Raw genomic sequence first — 24,278 nt, 5'->3', positions numbered from 1 at the left:
GTGAAAATGTCAAGGAGTGAAAATGTCAAGGAGTGAAAATGTCAAGGAGTGAAAATATCGAAGAGTGAAAATATCGAAAAGTGAAAATATCGAAGAGTGAGTAAAAATGTCAAGGAGTAAAAATTTCAAAGAGTGAAAATTTCAAAGCGTGAAAATGTCACAGATTGAAAGTTTTCTTGACAGGGGGAGTGAAAATGTCAAGAAAAAAGAGACATTTGTGACCATACAGATGTGACTGGAAATGTCAGTGTCAAAGTTTCCTTGATAGGTGAAATGTCAGTGAGGTCAGAGTCAAGGAGTGAAAATGTCAAGGAGTGAAAATGTCAAGGAGTGAAAATGTCAAGGAGTGAAAATGTCAAGGAGTGAAAATGTCAAGGAGTGAAAATGTCAAGGAGTAAAAATGTCAAGGAGTAAAAATGTCAAGGAGTAAAAATGTCAAGGAGTAAAAATGTCAAGGAGTAAAAATGTCAAGGAGTAAAAATGTCAAGGAGTAAAAATGTCAAGGAGTAAAAATGTCAAGGAGTAAAAATGTCAAGGAGTAAAAATGTCAAGGAGTAAAAATGTCAAGGAGTAAAAATGTCAAGGAGTGAAAATATCAAGGAAAAAGAGTGACTGAATATGTGACTGAAACTGTCAGTGTAAAGGAGTATTTTCAAAGATTGAGTTTCCTTTACAGGTAAAAATGTCACTTCTCACTGAAGAGGGAAAAACTTGTCTGGGGGAAAACGTCAGGGAGTCTCAAGGAGTGAAAAATATCGAAGAGTGAAAATATCAAAGAGTGAAAATATCGAAGAGTGAAAATATCGAAGAGTGAAAATATCAAAGAGTGAAAATATCAAAGAGTGAAAATATCAAAGAGTGAAAATATCAAAGAGTGAAAATATCAAAGAGTGAAAATATCAAAGAGTGAAAATATCAAAGAGTGAAAATATCAAAGAGTGAAAATATCAAAGAGTGAAAATATCAAAGAGTGAAAATATCAAGGAGTGAAAATATCAAGGAAAAAGAGGTATATGTGACTGAAATATGTGACTGTCAGTGTAAAGGAGTATTTTCAAAGATTGAGTTTCCTTTACAGGTAAAAATGTCAGTGAGAAGAGGGAAAAACTTGTCTGGGGGAAAACGTCAGGGAGTCTCAAGGAGTAAAAAATATCGAAGAGTGAAAATATCGAAGAGTGAAAATGTCGAGTAAAAATATCAAGGAGTGAAAATGTCAAGGAGTAAAAATGTCAAGGAGTAAAAATATCAAGGAGTGAAAATGTCAAGGAAAAAGAGGTATATGTGACTGAAACTGTCAGTGTAAAGGAGTATTTTCAAAGATTGAGTTTCCTTTACAGGTAAAAATGTCAGTGAGAAGAGGGAAAAACTTGTCTGGGAGAAAACGTCAGGGAGTCTCAAGGAGTGAAAAAATATCGAAGAGTGAAAATATCGAACAGTGAAATTATCCAAGAGTGAAAATATCGAAGAGTGAAAATGTCGAGTAAAAAATGTCAAGGAGTGAAAATGTCAAGGAGTGAAAATGTCAAGGAGTGAAAATGTCAAGGAGTGAAAATATCAAGGAAAAAGAGGTATATGTGACTGAAACTGTCAGTGTAAAGGAGTATTTTCAAAGATTGAGTTTCCTTTACAGGTAAAATCCATGGATTCTCCTAGATTTGAACACGAGTCCTTCCCTACGGCAGTCACAGGCACTAAACACTATCCCGGCTGGGCAGTATTAAGTGGTTTTAATATATGTTTCAGTTTTATACAAAATTGGTAACATACCATTTGGTACTTGATGTTAAAGTTTCAGTATAATTGTTGTTAAAATGGTAGAGAGGATGTTAGAATATGCATTTTATTTTTTCTTTTGAGTGAATTTTATCTAAAATTGTTTAAAATTATCTTGATTATTAGATTAAGAGAAAACCATATTGATATGAATTTTTTTTAGTTTATCAAAGGACTTAAATTTTTTATGAGTAGGAATGAGACTGAAGGTTGTTATATCCTGAGTTAAATCCCAAACTTCATAAAAAGAAGGAATATTTTAAGCTTAGTAAATTCTAACTTCCTAGTTTTCCTAGTTCCTAGTTTCCTTCTGTAAACCTAATTTTGACTAGAGAATTTTGAAGAAATTTTTTTTATTTTTTTAATTTTGGGATTATGTTAAGCAATTCATATTACTTTTACGATTATTATTCTATATGTTGATGTAAAAGAATTGCTTATATTTATTCACTGATAACTTTCTTAGTGCCAAGAAGTTGTGGTCCCTGTGTACTCCTGCATGAAGAATCGCACACTGGGAAACTTCACCAAGTCTTGCTGTCTGTCCATGAGCTTTCTTATCGTTATTTATTCCACTATCGGTTGCTTCGGTTACCTGACTTTCGGGTCAGTGGTGACCCCGAACGTAATGAAAATGTACGATGCTGAGGATCCTGTAGTCATGATAGGCATTGGTGCTCTGATCGTGAAAATGGTTGTCACTTATCCTGTACTAGCACTATGCGGAAGGTAATTTTATACTTTTAATATTCTTTTTGCTTTTTCTTAGGTTTCAGGGCATGAACCTCTTAATGCACTCAACCCAGTTAACTCGGGTACAGCGAACTAAATTATTTCCACGCATTCGAGTAAATACATTAAATAATTTTGTTTTAGATATGAATATAATGATTATATCCACTATACTTTGGAGTTATAAAAAAGAAAGTGTTTAAAGAAGATTGAGCTAAAATAAGGAATAAAAATTTTGGCAGTAAAAATTTTTTATTGGTGCAGTAAGGGGTTTAAAAACATGCTACATCACGAAAACGTACTCATTTGTGAAACTGATATAAGAAAATAATAGATTGTCAATGATATCAGAAATTAGTTGTAACAAGTCAACGATTTTCTTCTACAGAAGTATTTATGAGAAAATTCAAATTTTGTTTAATGCTTGCTTTTTTAATATTTGCATGACCTATGTTTCGACAAACGGCAGAACATTGCGAATGTGTTCAGTCACATTGTGCAATATAGACATTTCTGGAAAAAACTTTTCCTCCAAACAATATTAAATATGTGAACATGTAATATAAATATGAATGCGTGAAGTATTAAAATACCGTTTCGGATTCTTTACACATACTACTAAATAAGCAAAATTTCAAAAGAAAAGTACAACTGTAATAATAAAAATTCATCTTTAAAAAGTGAACAAATGTTTGTAAAGTAATTTTACGAGTGAAAAATTCATTAAAAAAATTATAACAGGAAACCAAAAAAGATTTGAAAGGCTAAGCTGAATAATACTCTCATTAGGGATGATTATTCAGCATAATCTGGTCGTTCATTCTGAAACGGATTGTACATGAATTTGCGAGAAACTGAATCAATTAAATTTAATTTCATTTCATAAAATTGAAATTTAAGAAAATGTAATTCATCTGGAACCAACTCTGACCACCTCGAAACGACAAAATCTGAAATTATTAATGCGGGAAAAGATAAAGTCGAAAACGCAAAGTCTAAACAGAAAAATCAGGGTAAAAATTATGAGTAAAAAACTGATAAACCACCGAAATTGCAAATCAGTTAGCAACAAATTGAAAAAAAATTGCCAAGGAATTTGGATGGCAAAACAAAACTGTGAATTAATTCAACCATTTAAGTTAGAACTAAGTATTGTTTTACCAACTGAACAAAATATTTAATTAAGTAAAAATAATCTAAAGTCTATGCCTGTTTCCAAGTTTTACCAAAAGTTATGTTAATAAAAAAAAAAAAAAAAGAAAAGAAAAAAAAAAAAAAAGAAAAAGAAAAACTTGCATGATTCGACTAGCTAAAAACCGCATGTTTCCAATATGGCGTGTAGGGGACAAGTAAATGGTCATTGTTGAACGAAATTTTCAGTTCAAAATTTGCGAATTGGTGGTGTCTCGTGCCACTGGTATTGCGCTGAAGAAATGAAAGGCAAACCGCTCCATACAAAGAGTAATGTCAAAGTAAGTAACAGAAAAACTAGAAATTTAGAATTTAAGCTTACATTTTTAACTAGACTACTTTATATCCTATAGTCTGATTTAGATGTAGAATTAATTGTAATAATCATATTTGCTTTATTCATACCAAATTTTATTTTTTAATAAAAATATTCAAAGTCCCTCTCTTAAATTTAATTTTAAAAACACTAAGTGGCTATTTAAAAAAATTAATTGTAACAAATTTGAATAATGTTACGAATATAAAATAAAATAAATACAGCAAAAAAATTCTGGAAGTTTTCAGATTTTATATTACGTCTAAAGTGGCGTTTTTTTAACTTTTTTTATGTTAACTTTATTTATTAAATATCATGTTCTTCTCACTTATCTCACTTCAACAGCAAAATCACAAAATAATTTTGTAGGATTCCTTTTGTAGGAATTTGTAGTGTAATGCTGAGTTACTGTTGGAAGTGAAGAATCTTAAGAACTGATAAGCGAATAATCGCTTGAGTTCGTGTGACAGGAAACAACAAGATTGAAGGGTAAACTAGCCCTTTATTATTCCAACTAAAGTTTAACAAAGCTCCGTCTTGGAGTGTACAATAAAGCCGACACTTAGGCTTTGAACTTAAGAGACTAAGAATAATACTAAACTAATCTAAACTAAAGAAATATAGAAGCTATCAAGATTCTAACCGAGTTGGCCCCTTAATGTTAATAGACTGCGAAGCTATAAAGGGCCTAAAGTATGGCCGAGCGTAGTAATAGCTTACGAGAGAGTAGCCTAAAAAGGCGGACGCGTGCAGCTAGAAACCTGGTATCTCTCTCACTAAAAGACCGAAGAACTCTCGGTTAAATACCGCTCTTCTTCATTATGTATTCGGAAGTGATTCTAAAACTACGTTCTGGCCGGTAGTAGTAAGTTAGGTTAGGTTAGGTTAGGTTTTTTTTTTTTTTTTTTTTTTCGTACAGTGTTGCCATTGCTGTCTTTGAAATCGTTGAGTTTGTTAATTAAAAATGCGTAAGTTTTATAAAATATGATATTGATAATAAGTAAAAAAAAAATACGGGCTTCCGGGTGCCCATGTTCGGGTGGAGGACTACATTATTCAAAATTTGATGTCCGTAGGTTCCGTTGTTTATTCACAGTGCGAGAAACATACATACATTCATGCAGATCCTTCATTGTTTAATTTTCTTAAATATAATGTAAGGCACTAATATTTGGTGGCAACAACTGTAAAAGTGAAACACTGTTTGTAGTGAAAATCGCAAAATGTCAAAACGAAATTAATGGGCAAATTTCCTCTTTGGGCTAAAAACTACAATTATTGCAATACGCCGAAACACTAGCGGTTGAACACGCCATGCTTTCTGGCGGGCTGTTAAAGGAATGTAACCGCCGTTCGTCATGATGCCACTTTCCAGGAATGCGTTCTCTATTCCAAAACAATGTTGCCAATCTTTGACCGAAAATAATGCGGAGTATTCGCAACACTTTATACGCCTGTTCTGGGAATTGCAGATGAAAACAAAATGCCACACCACTGGACATGTTATTTTGCTGACATGTTTGATTGCTACTGAAAGTTTCATAACGAATATCATTGGTAAGGTCCGACAACATTACTTCTTAGAGCAGCAGAAATAATGCCTAATTTATTTTTTTGGGGGGGTGACTGTTTTAATATTTCTTTATTTATTCACTGAAAATTTATATAGTCTAGTAACATTTATACATTACCTCAGGCATAGAATAGATCATTTCTCTTTCAAATTCATATGTAGTATTTCTCTTACAGGGGTGCAGTAGATGGCTTATATTCTGAATTATTCCGTTTATCGGCGGCTGATTTTGTTGATGGTGAGAAAAGGAGACGAATCATCATTGCAAGTGTTTGGTTCTGTACATCTCTAGTATTGGCCCTTTACACTAGTAACATTGGAATAGTTATACACGCCTTAGGCTCCATTTCGTCGGCAAATATCTTCATTTATCCAGGTGAGTTCATACAATAAGCTTATATAAAATCTCTTTTAGATCCTTTTGGATTAAACAGTCACAATTTCTAAAGAAAGCTGACAAAACTGTCTCGGTCACTTTGCAGGGTGTTAATGCAGTGTTTTTTTATTCGGGATTCTGCGAACCCAAATATTACTGTTGGGACCTACTGGCTTATGTGTTCCTTGATGACTATGTTAGACTAACAAGAAGAAATATATACGTTACTGAAACAAATAATAGCGCATACAAGGTAAACAGCTATAAAAAGCTCAAGGGTTGGTTTGGTTTATATGATTACGGCAAAACCTCGAGGAATATCTGCGTAAGGAAAGGAATACAGTTAGTCACAAAAGTCTGCGTACAGACTAAATTTTAAATTAAAAAAACACTTAAAGCATAGAAAAATGGTATTTTAATCATTGCATTTTTTTTCTTCTATTCGCTAAAATTGTAAGCTTAAATAAAAAGTAAATAATATCAGTGTAATACTTTTTACATTTTTTCAAAAATATATTTTGTCAAAAAAACTCAGAAATTCCCTCCGATAAGTCTGTGCACACTTTAAAAAAAAGGAAAATATAAGTTTTTTACATTACTTCAATACTTTGTAGGATATCCTTTATTCTTCAAAACAGCTTGCAGACGTCTGGGCATTGACTGAACTAGTTTTTCCGTGTCATCCGACGTAAATTTCGCTCATTCTTCCTTCAATTTACTAATTAGCTTATTTCGCGACGTAATATTGTGTTTTCGAATTCGTTTCTCCAATTTTGCCCACAAATGTTCGATTGGATTGATGTCTGGTGACTGTGGAGGAGTCTTGGAGTGTGATAGAGGAGATATTTCTTCACAATTTTAGCTGTATGTTTCGGGTCGTTGTCTTGTTGGAAAATAAAGGTATTAGAAAGGTTTAAATTTCGGGAACTGTCTCGTAGATTTTTCTTCAGAATATCCAGATAAACATACTTATCCATGACTTTATCAGTAATGTGAAAATTTCCAACTCCTTTCGACGACATACACCCCCATACCATCACACCGCCAACTCCATGTTTGACAGTTGGATTTAAATTTCTCAGATTCAGATCTGTTCCTGGTTTTCTCCATACAATAGGGTGGCCATTAACTTTAAATATTGTAAATTTACTTTCATCTGACCAAATTACATTGTCCCAGAAGTCCTGCGAAGAGTTTAAATATGTTTTGGCAAAAGCAATTCTTTTCTTTCTATTTGTCTCGGAAATGTATGGCTTAGACCTAGGTTTGCGTCCATGATAATCGGACTTTCGCAGCACTTTTCGTACAGTTTCAGAAGAAATTTCCTTGTTGCTAGTTAAAAAAAATGTCTTTTGCAATGCTTGCAGCAGAAAGTTTAGGATTTTGTTTAATTCGTAAAAGAATTTTTCTTTCTTCTCTCTGCGTTAGCTTCTTCGGTCTCCCACATCTTGTTTTTACAGCAAGACTACCAGTGTCAAGATAGTTTTGAATAACTCTTTGCACACTAGAAAATGGTTTTCCAATGGTTTTACCAATATAACGAAGAGTTTTACCTTCATCTCTCAATTTGATAATTAGTTGTCTCGTAACTAAAGGAATTTCTTTATTGGTTGTCATTTTCGTCAAAGAAAATAGAAATAGCAACTTCCAATCAACGTAAATTTGCTTCGGAAGTCAATGACCTTGAAAGTGTAACCTTCTTAGCATTCTCAAGTTTGAAGTTTAAAAGTTAGGTAAGAAATCCCCCGCCTCCTTCGCGTTGTACACAAACTTTATTGGCTTTGATTTCTGGCCACTTATCTTTTAAAAACTAGTGTGCATAAATTATTAGATATGAAAATATGACAGTTAAATAATTTCAAAGTCATTTATTGAAACTAAATATTTAAAAAATAAAACTTTAAGAAACTACCCTTTTCGCACCTTAAAATTTGGATTTGATATTACTTTTCTTGATGTACGCAGATTTTATTGACTAACTGTACCTTCGTGGAGGACTTTCTAAGGCAAACGGGCTCGTATACACGTTACACATAGGGAAAACCATGAAAACGCCCATGCAGGCAGCCTATTCGCGGGATTCGAACATCGGACCGAACTACTAGTGTTCGGCGACTTAGCCACTCGGCCGCTGGTGGATTAAAAAAACAGCTAAAGGGAAACAGCGCAGATAAGGAAAACTCTCTTTGAAACACGAAAACTTGCAATTTAGTTACGGTGGCATGATTCCGAACTGAATCACTGAGATAATTCTTGACTAAATGTCAACCGTTTTTATAGAACATCAGAGCACTTCCAGGAGCTTCCGGGAAATTAGCAGGTAGGGCTTCGAAAATTTCTTCTCCGAAAACTTCCAAAACGTTGCCATGTTGTCAAGAAATCACCAAATATCATCAGCGTGACAACAAAAATTTCGGCTGATCTTTGGAATATGGTAACAGGTAGTTTGGCGACATTTTGGTAAGGCGATAAAGGTTACTAGCTAGTACTTTAGCAGTGTACATGGACAAAGTCAAGAGTGCGCGCAATGCCATTTTTGTGCAATTCTGGGATTTTTTTTTTTTTTAAGTGAAAATAGGTCGACGTGTACATGGATACTGTGTATGTGCAATTCTTAAAAATGCGGCAATCAGTTTGCGATTCTGCACTTTCTCCCAATATCGCACCTAATCTTCGTCATGATTAAGCATTTTTGTTCCATAAAAGTATAAGCGTAATTCGGCTAGCAGATTGTTGGATAAAAGTTCTAGTATAAGTGTAATTCGGCTAGCAGATTGTTGGAAAAAATGTTGAGTAAAAAAAAAAAAAAACAAAAAAAAAAAAAAACATGCCTTTACTTCGTGAAAACAAAATGGTGTCCAAAACAAAACTAGCAGGTTGCTGTAGCAGGGTTGGTCGCCAAAATTTCACCAAAAACTCACCAAGTTACCATAATGTAAAGATTCGCCAAAATTTCAACCAAAACCAGTCAGGAGGGTTTTTGTCCATGCCTCCGCCTTTTGCTCATATCTCCGTACATAAAAAAAAAAAAAAAAAAAAAAAAAATACATAAGCAAAATCTAATCAAATACAAATATTTTACAAAACTTTAGAACATCATATAACTGAGCGTAAATACGACAGAGCTTTCAAACAGTAAAGAACGTCTCTTTTATCTCTTGAAGCTACAAACAGTTAAACTGCATAAGTAGTTACGTATTAGCTTAGCCAAGTCACACAGTTTTCAGAATGCTCCTGGCTCTGATAACTACTCTTGTAACAATTTAGTTTGAGCAAACAACGACGTCATTTTCGCGTGTTTCCTTTTTGTTGTAATCTAACGCCTAACGGTTTTCACTGACAAATCGTCATATTTTTTGGTCTTGAATTGAAATTTAAATATTCGCTTGTGATTTTTAGATAAAATGGAAGAAACTGATGAAATTTCAACAAAAATGCAATATACTGCAGAAAAATCTGTAAAGGGAAAAAACTGTTCTGAATTTATTCTTAAAGTGATTATTACGAAATTTCATCAGTATTAGAAGACTTAGCTTGTAAACAGGTATACTGATTGATTTTCAGGATAGATACCTAATTAAAAAAGTAAATTATATAAGTAAAATGCAATTTACTTATATAATTTACAATATATTATATAATTAAAATAATTTTGCACTATTTTAAATAATAATTATTTAAAATAGTGCAAAATTATTAAAATCTCGCCAAACTGTGCCAGAGTTGCTGCTCTAATATGCGAGTACCAAATATTTTATACAAGAAACTTTTCTGCCTGCATTATCTCACTATCCCAATATCATTGTCTCGAAATACAGAGTGATAATGCAATGAATGTAATCAACATATAGAGCAAATGCAAAATCTGATCCGAGTCTAGAAGTCGAACTGGTCACTCTATACCTAAATGGTCTTCCTTTGAAAGTGATATTCGGCTTTCAACTCGTCGTGGAGCAGAAGTATAATCTTGTAATTCACGATCGAAGGTCTACCAAAGTGCGGTTCATTTTCCACTCTTTTCCGGTCATTTGAAAATGCCTTAAGTCCATTGAACGCCTTTACTTTCACTAACGCATGTTCTTTATATGCCTGTATCATTTTTAATATGCTTTCATTGCATTCTGTAAGATTTCACTAAATTTGATCATACAACTTTGCTTAAGACTCCATTGCACTCATTTCTGCATCAACTGAATAAATGCTGATAAAGTGTTGTAAGCTTAAGACTATGCTTAAGATTTTGCAGTGCTGGAGGGCAATCCAAGTTACATATTTAGTCTTCGCTGTTAAGTGTCTACAGTTTCCCCCGCTCCTAAACAGTTTTTTTCCCCCACATCTTGCATATATTAGCTGGAGCTGTTCTGTCGGTTGAAAGTCTCGTGGTTAACATAAATAAATGCAAAACCGCTGAGTTTAATAAAATGTGATTATAATTACCTATCTAATCAAATTTGAATACTCGTTTGTTTTTTTCCTATTAACAGCTCCAGACATAAACGTTGGTGTGAAATCTAACTAGATAGTGGCAAACCTAACGCTCCATAAAGCTTCATGAAAACAAATACATTTTTGCCCTCTTTACCTTGCGGAATCGTACATTTACATCACATCACATACACTGAGTTAAGAACTCGAGTTGTGTGCAGGACAACAAATGTCCACACGGCGAACTGTGGGAAAAAGCACCAACGAACCGTCAGCACGGCGAGCATAGTTATATTTTCCCTTAAAGGCTGCAGCAGAGACAGGCGCACTCGCAGTTCTGAGATGAACGATGACACTGGACATATGAGTGATTCAACGTTGTCTTTTTAGATGAATCCCGGTTCTGTGTACAAATCATAATGCCCGTATGAATGTGTGGAAGCACCAAGGACAACAAACGTTGCCAGCTTGCATTCTTCATCCTCATATAGGTATAGAATCTGGCATGCTGGTATGAGGTGCCATCGGGTGAACAGCCCGGTCACCTCTTGTTCGTATAGCCGCTAATGTGGGCAACCACTGTTAGTTTTCTGACGTTTTAAAGACTAGCTTCGTGAGGCTTCGAAGATGCCATCTTTCAACAAAATAAATACACGATTGCATATTGCCTGCTGTACAACCTTCTTCGACACAAGCTGTGTTCGACTGTTGCCCTGTGCCAGATCTTTCACTTACTGAGAACATCTGATCATGAGTTGTCGACAAACTGGCATATACCACCACTGGCCAGCCATTGACGATTGATGAACATTGGCATAGAGTGGAAGCTGTATGGAATAATTTGTTATCTAAGTGTGTAGAGACATTAGGATTTTTTGGAGGCCGGAGAGATGAAAAATGAGCAACCGCCTTCGCCGGGAATCGAACCACGGACCTCTGGAATACCGGCTCAGCGTGCAGAAGCACTACACCACGAAGGCATGCGAGGAAAGCGGGAGAAATACCTTAGAAGTGTATTACCTAAAATATTGTGATAACAGTTGTTTAACAGCATTACTCAGTGTTGATTACGTGTCCTAAATATAGATATTTTTTTTTACATTTCGAGCCATATTTTGTAATAGATTTATTTTCCTTAAATAATATTATTTTTATATTATATTATAGCGGTCACCCTGAAAGAAAATCACCACCTGTGCTATTAATCGCTTAAGTTGATCTTCGAATGAATACCGTCCCTAATTAACACTTAGCATTGTAACTTGACAGTTTCAGTCAACAGTTGTTTGTCACATTTTTAATTGATTCTTACACCATCTTATAGATTTATCACATTTAAAAAAACTCTGATTTAATATATACGAGTTCTTCTAAACCACAATGCTTTTAGATACGGCAGTCTGGAACCATAGGACCAGTTTTCAACACTAATACTCTACTTTTGCCCGTAGCTTTTAACATTTCGTCCCCTGATCTTTTTCATTACAGTAGATGCATTGATGTACAGATGCATTCCATGACCATTTTCGATATTTTTTTGTGAAGTATAAAGTGCTTTTGGATTTACCTGCTAGATGCTATATATATTTACCTGTTATAACACGCATTGAACAATTTTCTACGGAAGATGTATCTACGGAACTTTTGCCACGATCGAAATGAATTGATGGTGAAAGTATATTTCCTTGCTAGCGGTATCAATTTAGCATTAATATAGTTCTAGGGGGATTTTCTTGTAAATGTAGTTTAATTACATTCAGCACTTTTTTTTAATTTTATTTCCGAGAGCATGAGTATAGTTTTAAGGGAATTTGCTTGTAAATATAGTTTTATTTACATTCTACTTTTTTCTTGATTATATTTCCGAAGCTTTTCTGTTTGGCAGCGTTTTTCAAGCCGCATAATTTATATTCGGCAATTTAATTTCAAGGTGGCTAGTATGTAACTCAAAAAATGAAGTACTTTATTTTCTGCATGTTTCTTTACAATGTGCCTCAGAGATTTATGTAACTCTTTCTTACAGGTATCTGTTTAATAAGAGTGATATTACAAACGGATCCGAAACTGAAGGATCTTAAAAGCTATTTCCTCATCGCTGCTGGTATTCTATTGGCTGCTATCGGCGCTTTCTTCTTTGGCGTTATCCTTGTGGACACCATCTTGCACGGTAGTGGAAACAGTCCAAACGAAGTTCTGTGCTCCTGAATTGTGAAATAAAGGATTTATGAATATTTTTGGGAAATCTTCGTGCAGCTAGAAGTATTTCAGCGGTTTGAACGAACATCCACGTTGTTTGGACTTCAGTCACGGAGGACTGATTCTAAAGAAACAATTACTAAACTTCAAAATATCATTTTTTAAAAGTTTAACATAAAAATATTTAAACAGAATTTATAAGATAAATACATCAATAAAAGCAAAGCAAGATTTTGAAAAGAGGACTTACGTTCATAAGACTGATAAACTGTTTGTTCTTACATGTCATTTGTATGATTTCAAAATATCGTCTGAATCATCATAGAATTCTAGCTTTTATCCATCAAACTGGGTGGTGGATTTATCCAACCAAGCGATACATTTACGGTGTGTGTAAATGATATGAAATCTAAAAGCTTGCCGCACTTTATGGCAGCAATTCGTAGGCCTTGGTTCGTAAATTATGAGCAAGCTGCTGTTTATAGTCGAATTATTCGTAATACAATTTTCTAAGCTCAAATTTCTTACGCTTCATGGATAACCTAAGAATGCACTGTTAAGTATTCCTACTATAAATATGTGATTTTTGTGATTGCACTCGTGAACAATTATTATTTTTAAGATTCTGAATTTTCTCTTTACTAAAAGACGTTTTACATACATCTGCTGCTATGTTATTTTGTCGCGAGAAAAATGCGAACAATTTTTTTTCTAAGCTATATGCAAAGCTATGGAAACTTCTATTTGAAACCTGGATTGTTAGTGTTTTACTTGTCATCATGTAGCCGGAAATGAACAGTTGACCTGTTTAGTATTCTGACTTTGAATAAGGTACAGTATCATGGGAAGCTGGTATTTCTGTGATTTCGATTAACAAATCTTGTATTTTAGAATGCAATCTCGTACAACTGCCAGTTGTTTTTAGAGATGATTAAATGTTTTCATCTCAAAATCTTAACGTTATTAAATCTTTTCTAAAAACATTAGTGTGCCCTTTATTTTGTGAATTCCATAACTTGACAATATTTTCTAATTCTTCATTTACTTGAAATACTTCTCTTTTGAGACTTCCATAACAGTACCAAGTTTATGGATGCCCTATGCCATTTAAAAAAACCTATTTCAACAATTTTACGTTAATATGGTTCCAGTAAAGCCATGCTATTTATTTTTATTTATTTTTTTTTCTGTTTGTTTCGGTTTATTTAATGTTACACGTTGCAACTAACCTGTTTCTTTAAGAAATGTTCTTCGATGAATCAACTGCCTGCCTTCAGCAGTTTTTCTTATTTTATTATAATTTTGCCATTTAAAAATTCAGTTTAATCTTAAAACATATATCTACAATTATTTCCGATTATTTAAATATAATTCATGATTTTCATTCAGTTACATTTGTATTAGTAGTTAATTATGAAAATTTAATCAAATGCCAATCAGCAGTACAAAAATACTTATATTATTTTATCAGTTCAATGATATTCCTAAAAGCAAGACCTTTCACATGCGTTAATACCTTATGCATACATTACACATATTTCACATACATTATGTACATTGATACTTTGTTGTGGGACCCTTTCAATTACATTGGCACTACAAACTGAGCTAAATACAAAATCTTTCACATACATTAATATCTTATGTATACATTAGTACATTTTGCATGGCATTATGCAAACTGATACTTTGTTGTAGAAACTTTACAGTTACATTGAAACTGAGACCAGGATACTGGTCTCAGTTTCAATGTAACTGTAAGTTCAATGTCAATGTCAGTATATGAGCAAATACTTGATATTATTACATTATTTATACGTGACAAATACTATACAAATTTACTATTAAATGACAAATACTACATTATTGCATCTCTTATTATGGATTCCATACAGTCACATTAATACAGATGCTAAGTTACTGGTGCTTAAGCACAGAAAATTCCAGATAAATGTTAGTTACAACTTTCAAATTCAGTATTACCAGACCTTTTTCCAAATACATATGAGCAGTTGGTTACGCCTACTATATTGCAACAGAAGAGTGTTTTAGCTTAATAGTGAGGTAAGGGTAAGCATCCATCGACATTACTCTTTTGACTGTCTATGAGGAGGGTTCCTTTGAACCACACCTGTGCAAGTAACTTCTTGCATTTATATCGGGTATAAATGGGAACACAGACTGATTATACAAATTAGTGTTGGACAATGCAATTGCTGTCAGCTAAATAGAAACTAGTAATTAGACCCTGAGGATGTTATGTAACCCTGAGGACATAGGCAAAGTTAGGACATAAAGGTTAGTCCTTCTGCCTATGCTACATAGGGTGTTGAGACATTCCCTCTCACCACTAGTAAACAGAGTTCTTAAGAGGTCCTACTTGCGTATATTAGCGCTAAAGCCTGGATCCCCGATCTGAGGAATGATCACAGTAGAGTCTATCAAACGGTGTTTGAAATTATCCAAACCTCAGAGACCTCTTCAACGGCGGCGCAGACCCCGCAGTTGGAGCCCGGCTTTATAGAAAGCCTTGGACAAGTTTGCCAAATTGAAACGCTCAGACAAAATTAAGTTACGAATTGCCTCATGGCACCACACCTTTGGCATCGAAAATCGCTTGGTTCCTAGTCCACTCTGTCAGTCCCCGTCACTGAGACTATGGAAGCCAAACCCCCATCGACTAGGTCGGTGATCTCCAATCTAGCTCCACCACACACAGAGGAACCGACATGACAGTACGAGTACGGTCCGTACAAAGCCTGAACCAAACTGAGAATAATCTCGGGCTCTAGTCCTGTGAAAACGAATTATTTACCCCCGGGGTTGAGACTGCCTAAGTACTGCCCGTGGTTGAGACTGCCCAGTACTTCCCAGGAATTCTCCTGAGTCAACCCCTGGGGGGGAACTTGCATATATATACTTTGTTTGTATTTGGTAACTCTACAAGATATTTCTCCCGCCTTCTTGGCATGCCTTCGTCGTGTGGTGGTCTGAACGCTGGGCGCGTATTCCGTAGGTCCGCGCTTCGATTCCCGGAGAAGGCGTTGCTAATCTTTCATTTTGCCTTGCTTCCAAAAATACCTAATGTCTCTACAACTGTCTAATTGGTACTCTGATGAGCTGGACAAAGACGGTCTTTAGTTTGTGTAAGTGAATGGTTTCAGGGCAAGAAAGACGAAGTGGTCAGGGTCACCCACTTCTCCGCAACTGCGAACTTCTGTTTCACAAAGGTGAAATCGGTGCAAGTAAGATTCGAAAGAGTCGTGTCCAGTGAGTAAGTCAGTTAACTCACCGTTACAGACTCTTAAGTACTTCCGCAACTATCGGAAAGATTTCATAGATTCTTCTGCCCGTTGTAGCTGTGTCCCACCTCCATTGCTATTGTTCAATAACTTGTTGAACAGAAATAACAAGAAATAAAACAAAATGCAATTTTTTTCCTCACAGATATTGATACAATATCACACAGTAGTTATATTTCAAGCTACTAAAACGTTAAATAAAACACAATTCAAGGAGCAGGAAAAGCTAATCCGATCTCAAAAATCACAGCAGCTAGGAAACAACATGGTAAAACAACTGAAGTGAGATGTTTCTGTCCGGCTTTTTAAAGCATTTTAATCAGTCACGAGAAGCTTCTTGTAATTTCCATTTTCTCGAGGCTTCTTAAAAGCAAAAGAGTACAATTAGGAGATGTCTAGTTATTAAATGTTAAATGCGCGTGCTCCTGTATTTTTAGTTTTTTGGCGTAGCTTTCTCTTAAAACTCGTCACGCGCTGCATTTTCACGGGAAAATAAAACAATTTTAATCAAAATTCTATTAAAATACATTGCTGGCCATTAAAATTGCAACACTATGAAGGAAAGCAAATTCAAAGAAAGATATTTGTTGCATGTTAACAGTATGGCATGAAAACAAAATGATTAAATTTGTAAGCATTTTTGAGGTTTGCAGGGGTGCGAAATTAGTAGAAACAGCTGCGACCTCTGGCAACTAAAACGGCCCTTACACCATTCGGCATGGAGTTAAACTGTGCTTGGATGACAGAAATTAAGAAATTAGGAACTTATTCCATGCTGCTTCAAGTCTATGCCACACTTCATCAACCGTATTAGCTGGAGAGGGGTGGCGGACCAGTGTCTCTGCAACCCGTGACCAGATGCTTTTAATGGGTGACAGATCTGGAGATTGCGCAGGACAGAGCAGCAATCAAATATGCTGTATATAGAGGAAGATTAGGATATGACGTGCAACATGTGGTCTTGCATTATCTTGTTGGAACATAGCGTTTGTCAGGCATCGAAGATAGGGCATAACCACTGGACGTAAAATGTCAGAAATGTACCCATCTGCGTTCAAATTACCTGCGATCCGAACTAGAGATGTGCGTGTCGTGTACCCAATGGCCGCCCAAACCATTACACCAGGTGCAGATGCCCTACGCCCATATCAAACGCAAGCAGGCGACGTGTGGTCTACTGGTACACTCCAGACATGTACATGGCCATCAGAACCAGCACGTAGAAAGGGCGTCATTGTGCCACTCCTGTGCCCAGCTTTGTCTTCTGACGCACCAGGGTCGCCGTCTCTTTTTACGCTGCATTGTCAAGAGAAGCCGAAGTAATGGTCACCCTGGTGATAGTCCACGCTGCTGCAAACATCGACGCACCTTACGAGCTGATACGGAGCTTGCTGCAAACATGCCCATTTCTTGACTAATGGTCCGTGATGTGGTCGCACGTGGTTTTGCAGGGCTGACCTCACAATATGGCTGTCCTCTCTGTCTTCAGTGATGGGAGGGGGTTGAAATCCTGCATGCCGTTCCGTATGACTCTCAGCAATTCATCGATTCCTTATTCGCATGACAGTGGTTGGATGTCGACTAGTGCGACCGGCGATATCACGGAACGATAATCTGCACTTTCAATAGGCAACGATCCTGCCTCTATCGAATTTCGAAACTTGCTGGTAAGCATTTTCTTTTCTTATTCGAGGCATAACACGATATTCTTAGCAAACTCCAACCCGTACAACGCCCTTTCCGAATGATAAATCAACTACACAAATTTTCTTTTGTGCAGTGCGTCAGATCGCATTGCTCACTCATGCGTCGTCTAAATGCGCTGAAATACTAATCATTTGCATATGCCAACTTCTTCCTTTCATGTGATTTTGACATTCGTCAGATCATTCCTTTCTGGTGTTGCAATTTTAATGGCCAGCAGTGTAGCTACACAAATACAAAATCCGTAATACTGCCCCCTTCCCAAGGACTGCACGTCGTGGGCAGTACAAGACCTGAACAGGAAGCCAAACTTACAAATAAAACATCAATGCAATAATAAACATTGTATTACAATGCAATAAGAAACAACATAAACAATAATTGCAATCAGTAACTTAAAACAAATCAAATACTAAACACCAGATCAAATACAAATTTAGAAAAAAAAAAAGAAGCATCGTCTTTTACTATTTTACAATTATATATATTATCGGCAAAGTATGAAACGCCGGCATTCAAAAGAATGCCTAGGCATTGTATATAATGCCGGACGATTTTTGTCAACGTATGAAATATGAGCCTCCGCTGCCAGCCTTCGTCTGGCTTTTAAATGTACCGGAAAAAATGGCTGAAGGGAACACCAAACGTTAAATTTAAAAACTCCATAGAATTTTACTCTTCAGAACAACTTCATAAAAAAAAAGTTATTACGTATAACAAAATTACAATGAAATAAGCAATATCCCTTAATACAAATATTAATTATCCTAATAAATAAATTAACCAATTTCCCTTTGCAAAATCTTAAGAACTCAAATGGTATAAAGGAGCTTAAGAACTTAAAAAAAATCACTCAAACTTTTCAATATCTTAAAAACAGTGAAATGATCAATAAATAACATAAAAGAATACAAAAAACAAAAAATTCTGAAAACAAAGTATAATTAATGATATTTTATCTTATATTTTCAAGAGAAAAAAATTACAATGTAATAAGCTTAATACAAATATTAATTATCCTAATAAAAAATTAACCATCTTTCCGTCGAAGAAAAAAAATCATGCAAAACTTTTCAATATCTTACAAACAGTGAAATAAGCAAAAAATAACATAAAAGAAACTCGAAAAACAAAACATTCTGCGCAGAATTTTACTCTGTAGAACAACTTTATAAAAAAATCAATAAAAATGTATTAAATGACAATGAAATATGCCAATCTCTTAAAAACAGTGACATAAGAAACACGATGAAAAATTGTTGCCAAACCCATATTTCTAAAAGAATGAAACTATTCAAAATGGTGCGATTTCATTAAAAATCTATCGACAACAATAAGACATGAAAATTGTTACCAAAATCACATTTTTAAAGATGTGAGATGTGAGAAATGTACTCGGAAGCTTCATTTAATTTTTTTTTAAATACAAAATATTATCATTTTTCCAAAATTCTTTTTGTAAAAGCAGTCGCAAGGATGAAAATTTAACGTGTCCAAAAATCAAAGAAAAATAAACTGTACATTTTTAAAGATATTTTTTTTTTAGAAAAAATCCCGTTGATAAGGCGTTAAGCTCCCTTTGTTACATAAATTCGTATCGAATCGATTTATTGAAACACGAAATTTATTTTAAGTTCGTAAAATAGCTAAGTGCCTACGTTTCATGACGATATGAAAATGGAGTGTGTAGAGTAAAATCTCGCTTTCCTATAACCCATTATGTCTCAAAATGACGCGGTTTCGTCACAAAACATAAAATTAAAAAAATTCGAATTCGAATTTCGAAAAAATCTCTTCAAGGTGCACTGGCTCTTGTCTAGGTTGCACCTATGTACCAAATTTCGTAGCCGTGGGTGTATTAGCTTACGCGCAAAGCGCGAACGAAAGACACACACACAGACAAACTCTTTCTTTTATTATATGTAGAGAGTTTCCCTAGGCATTGTATATAGTACGTAAGCATTTTGTGGGAATAACAAATACTCTTTAGGCAAAGTATAAAAAAAAACTATGATAAGGCTATTATTTAAAAGACTTTATTCCTCAGGGAAAAAAAAATGTTATTTTGAAAAAAGCAATGAAAGAGTGCCGTTAAAAAACTGTTATTCCAAATATGAAAAAAAAATGAAGAAGAAGATAGTGAGATGATGTTGATCAACATAATAAATTTGTATTTTCTATTCAGGTGAGACTGGGAATCAGTAAGATCTACCTGACAACGGAAATTCAGAAAGAATCATGTTTTCCAACAAAGCCCTTTTTAATACCTTTTCCGCTCATCAGGGCTTATAAAGGTGTTTGTGCAGTTCAATATCATTACGTGTAACATTTTTGTATTTGTTTGAAAGTTCTTTCAGCATTCTATCACGTCGTCCATGCCCAGTATTCAAATGAGTTTTCATGAAGTACGGGAAATAACTCCGCATCCGTGACGTAATACTGTATAGAACTGACGCTTTCTTTAACATGATAAATTAATATAATTTTGTTTTTCACAAACATCACAGCCTAGCGATTCAGCAGCCAGTAGTCCCGTGATTCCTTCTTAGTAGTTATTTTGGCCTTTTTATATCATTTATTAACTTCTGGTAAGTAACTTGGTTCTTCGAAACAAATCAGAAATGTATTTATACTTTGCCGGTTTTTCATTTGACATTCTATAGAGTGCCTAGGAAATATGTGAAATATGAATCGTTTCATTCATAGCCGCCTAGTTTTAGGCATTATATGCAATGCCTAGGCTTTCTATAGCATGCCGGATTTCTAACTTTGCCGATAACATATATACTATATACTATGGCCATAGTTAGGAGCTAAACTGTTGTAATGAACGACTTTACGTTTAGAGTTCGATAACTTAGAGATCCGAACCACGACGTTCTTCAACCTGTTTGAGACTGCGCACGGACCATCCCAAGGTGACTGTAGTTTTAGTCAGAATCCTTTCTGTCGAGTCGGATTTCACAACCACACCTCATCTCCTTCGTTGAATCGATGTTCAGTAGCTCTCGTGTCGCATCGGGTCTTCATCTCCTCCGTCGCCAAGTTGACTTGCTCTCGTGCAAAGTTGTGCATCACTTCAAACCGGGCCTGGAGATCTTGAATGTATTCCTCAGGCGATAAAGGCGCACCTGGAGGGCGACCAAACAAGAGATGGAAGACGAGAGTCACGACCGATGAGCATCTGGGATGGAAAATACCCGGTGGTCTGATGTTTCTCTTCCACCCTAGTATGATTTCGGAAGGTTTCTGAGCAGGGTCTTTCAGAGAAGTCTTCGACGTTTCCAGGTGAGGATCCCTTCTGATGATGGAGAGTTAAGTTCTCTGATGCTGAAAGCAGTCTGTTCTTTTTTTTATGTCTAAGGAAAAATTATATTTTCTTAAAAAGTCCAATCCGATTATGCAAGGATCTGTAACATCTGCTTCATATGCCGTATGTAGTAGGCGGCACTTCCAAACGTGATGTTCAGGTATAACTTCCCAGCTATGTCGATTTCATCACCAAACACAGTCTGGAGGGTAACACAGGAGGGCGTCCTAATGACTTGATCTTTAAATTATTGAGCTAAGTCTTTCCGAATGATGGTAACATTAGCTCCTGTGTCAACAATCACATTGCAAGGAATTCCATCGATATGCCCATTGATGGATAGTCCATTACTGTTGCCAGTCACTGCAGAAATCTTGAGTGTTTTAAAACGGGGTTTTCACTATCGTTCAAACTCCGTTCTACGGTTTGGTCATTAATTTGTTCCTGCGTCGTTTCTGGGAAATGGTCTTATTTTCCGTGCCCTGGGGTTCTGCAGTTCCAGCATTTTGTTTTCTTGTCACTCTCTTTCCATTTCATGCCATGTAATTGTCTGTTTATATCGTCTGTCTTATTTTCCGTGCTCTGGGTGTTCTGCAGTTCCTTCAGCACCTCAGTTCCAGCACTTTAGGGTCGGTTTCTTGTCACTAATATTCCGTCTCAAGGCATTCAGTTGTCTGGTTAAATAGTCTGCCTTATTTTTCGAGCACAAAGGTATTCTTTCCTACGTGGCCTTCAACTCCACATTTCCAAAACTTTAGAGTCAGTTTGTTCTCATTCCTACTCCGTATCAAAGCATTGATTTGTCTGGATAAATCTTCTAAACGAGCCATCAATTGATCCACTGCCTCGTGAACTTAAGCAGCTCTGTCTGGGTGACGGTCTCTACGAGTTGCTTGCTGAGCTGCCTCGAATTTCATGGCGTATTTCATAGAGTGCTTTTTAAATCATTGGCATCTGCCATTCGTATAGCTTTCTGTATTTCCGAATCCCGAATGTCATCGATGAAGCACTGCATGGACAAAATTACCTTTGCCTTTCTCGGGCACTCTGTAAAGGATAGGTGAGACAGCCTTTCAACATCCGTGGTGAGCTCCTGGAATGGTGGACTTCTGTTGACGGGATTTTAATTGTATCCTAGTGTAATCTTTTAAACATTTCTCCCCAAAGCGTAGCTCCAATGCGCCGGAAGAGCTTTGAAATCTAGCCTTTGGTTTTCTGGCAGCGTTTAAAGGAAATCAGATGCGTCTGCTCTCAGAGAAGCGGTGAGATGACAGGCCTTAGCTCGAGAATCCCATCCATTCGCATCCACAACTAAAGAAAATTGTATCTGATATACTTGCCAAGAGGTCTTCCCATCATATGTAGATGTGAAAGAGAGGAGCGAGCAAGCATCGGTAAAAATTTAAAACCACCTTTATTGCTCCCTGCCATCGCTACGAATTTTTTCAAGGTTTCAACTTCTTTGGCGACCGCAGAATCTCTGTCATCAATTTGTTGTTCGATTTGGTGTTGGAGGGCAGAAAATCTTCCTTCAAGTCGTTCCTCCACAGCAGATATTCTCCTTTCTATTTGTTCTTTGACAGAAGAAACTTTTTCTTCAATTTATCTTGTCAGGACTTGTGTTTCTCTTGATTTGCTTTGGAAACATGATGTGTCCTGATTAGGAACAGGCAGCTTACTCAAGCTATGTTCAAGATTTGAGTGTGTAACAGACGACACAAGCAGGAAGCGTATACGAAACCATTTATTTTCTATACTTTTACAAGTACTCCCGAACTTCGGGATACAGAGACCAACCACTTGTGGTCTGAACGTAAGAATATAAAACTACTAACTAAACCTCTAAAAGCTAACTTTGAATTAGTATACAAATGCCTAGCACTAAGACTGGCTTTTATTTAAAAGGGTACGTATGTAGTATGCCGAGCTACTGAAACTACAATACGTTTTCAAATATCATGAGGACTAAACCTCTGGCCTTAAAGGCAACCAGCAACTGAATGAAAACTCGTAGAACTGAAGTGGCAAGCAGCTTGCTTCCTAAATCTCCTTCTCTTTCTCTAACTCTTGGCAAAAAGCCACAACTTAAATACTTAGGCGTTAACAGGACAATTTGCATAAACAAGTTAAAGCATTTATTTCTGGCCGGAAGTAGAAAATAAGAAGTGATAAGCGTTAGTAAAAGTGATAAACGTTTTAAAATAAAATTAACGTAAAAAAAACTTAGGATCCTTACAATCTAACCTTACTTTCGACCGAGTCTATTCTACCTTCCATAGCCTCGAGTTTGTTTTCAATTACGCAGTTAATTTCTCTTTTCATTTCCTTCTGACCTACTTCAATCTTTCCTTGAACACCCTTCATATGTGCTTTAACAGATTCCTGAACAGTTTCATATCCTTTTTAACAGATTTCTGAACAGCTTTCATCTCTCCTTTAAGAGTTACTTGACTTGCTTTCATCTTTCTTTAATAGATTCTTGGACAGCTTCCATCTCTTTAACTGATTCTTGGCCAGCTTTCATCACTTGTTTAACTGAATTGACGGCCCCTTCCATCTTTTCTTGGAATGCAGCAAATGCATTCATCAACTGCCTCAATTGTTCTTCCATGGTCCTTGTGATTGGCATTCAAATTCCACTCCTGACACCGAAAAGTGTTGCATGCGTACGGGTTCGTAATAGATTGAATGCACAAGTCTGATCAAAAGTTTATGAAATTTATTCTTATCACAAGAAATAAAACAAAATGCTGAAATTTTTCATCACAGATATTCATACAGTAGTAGTAATTCATACAGTAGAAAGTAATATCATACAGTAGTTATATTTTAAGCTACTAAAACGTTAATTAAGACACATTTCAAATCGCAAAGAAAGCTAATCCGATCTCAAAATCACAGCAGTTAAGTAACCAACAACAACTTGGTAAAACAACTGAACTGAGATCTTTCTGTCCGGCTTTTTAAAACTGTTTAATCAGTCACGAGAAGCTTCTCGTAATTTCTATTTTCTTGAAGTATCTTAAAAGCAAAAGAGTACAATTATGAGATAAATTGTATTTATTAAATGTTAAATTCGCGTGCTCCTATATTTTTACTTTTTCGGCGTAGCTTTCTCTTAAAACTCTCATGCGCTGCGTTGCACGGGGAAATAAAGAAATTTTAATTAGAATTCTACGTAGGTTGATCCAAAAAAAAGTTTACAAGCAGAAGCATTTGAAATGTAATAATTGTGGAGCGAATATTTTCACGCAGGGTGGTTGACAGATGGAGCTAGTTGTCCTACAGCGGTTCTACGGGTAAGTAGCGTCAGTACGCAGACACTTAAGAGCGACAGTAATGGCATGACGTCTAGAAAAGTGTTCTCGCATAGAGGTGCG

General features: G+C 35.7%; 1 protein-coding gene across 2 annotated transcripts in view; it reads left to right on the top strand.

The window, feature by feature from the left end:
• LOC118188939 (sodium-coupled neutral amino acid transporter 7-like) overlaps window positions 1-13,565 on the top strand; it is an 80,490-nt gene extending 66,925 nt beyond the window's left edge. For both annotated transcript variants that reach the window (XM_085824419.1, XM_085824420.1), the window contains exons 9-11: window positions 2,240-2,502; window positions 5,762-5,961; window positions 12,410-13,565. In XM_085824419.1, the coding sequence (XP_085680545.1) occupies window positions 2,240-2,502; window positions 5,762-5,961; window positions 12,410-12,591 (645 nt within the window). In that variant the 3' untranslated portion in view covers window positions 12,592-13,565. The remainder of the gene's footprint in view (window positions 1-2,239; window positions 2,503-5,761; window positions 5,962-12,409) is intronic.
• Window positions 13,566-24,278: the final 10,713 nt, after the last annotated feature.

The sequence above is a fragment of the Stegodyphus dumicola genome, chromosome 9 (genome assembly GCF_044657685.1).
Source record: "Stegodyphus dumicola isolate Sdum_Otavi_A_Nest chromosome 9, ASM4465768v1".
In the NCBI taxonomy this organism is placed as follows: Eukaryota; Metazoa; Arthropoda; class Arachnida; order Araneae; family Eresidae; genus Stegodyphus; species Stegodyphus dumicola.
This window is presented reverse-complemented; position numbering and strand designations above follow the sequence as displayed.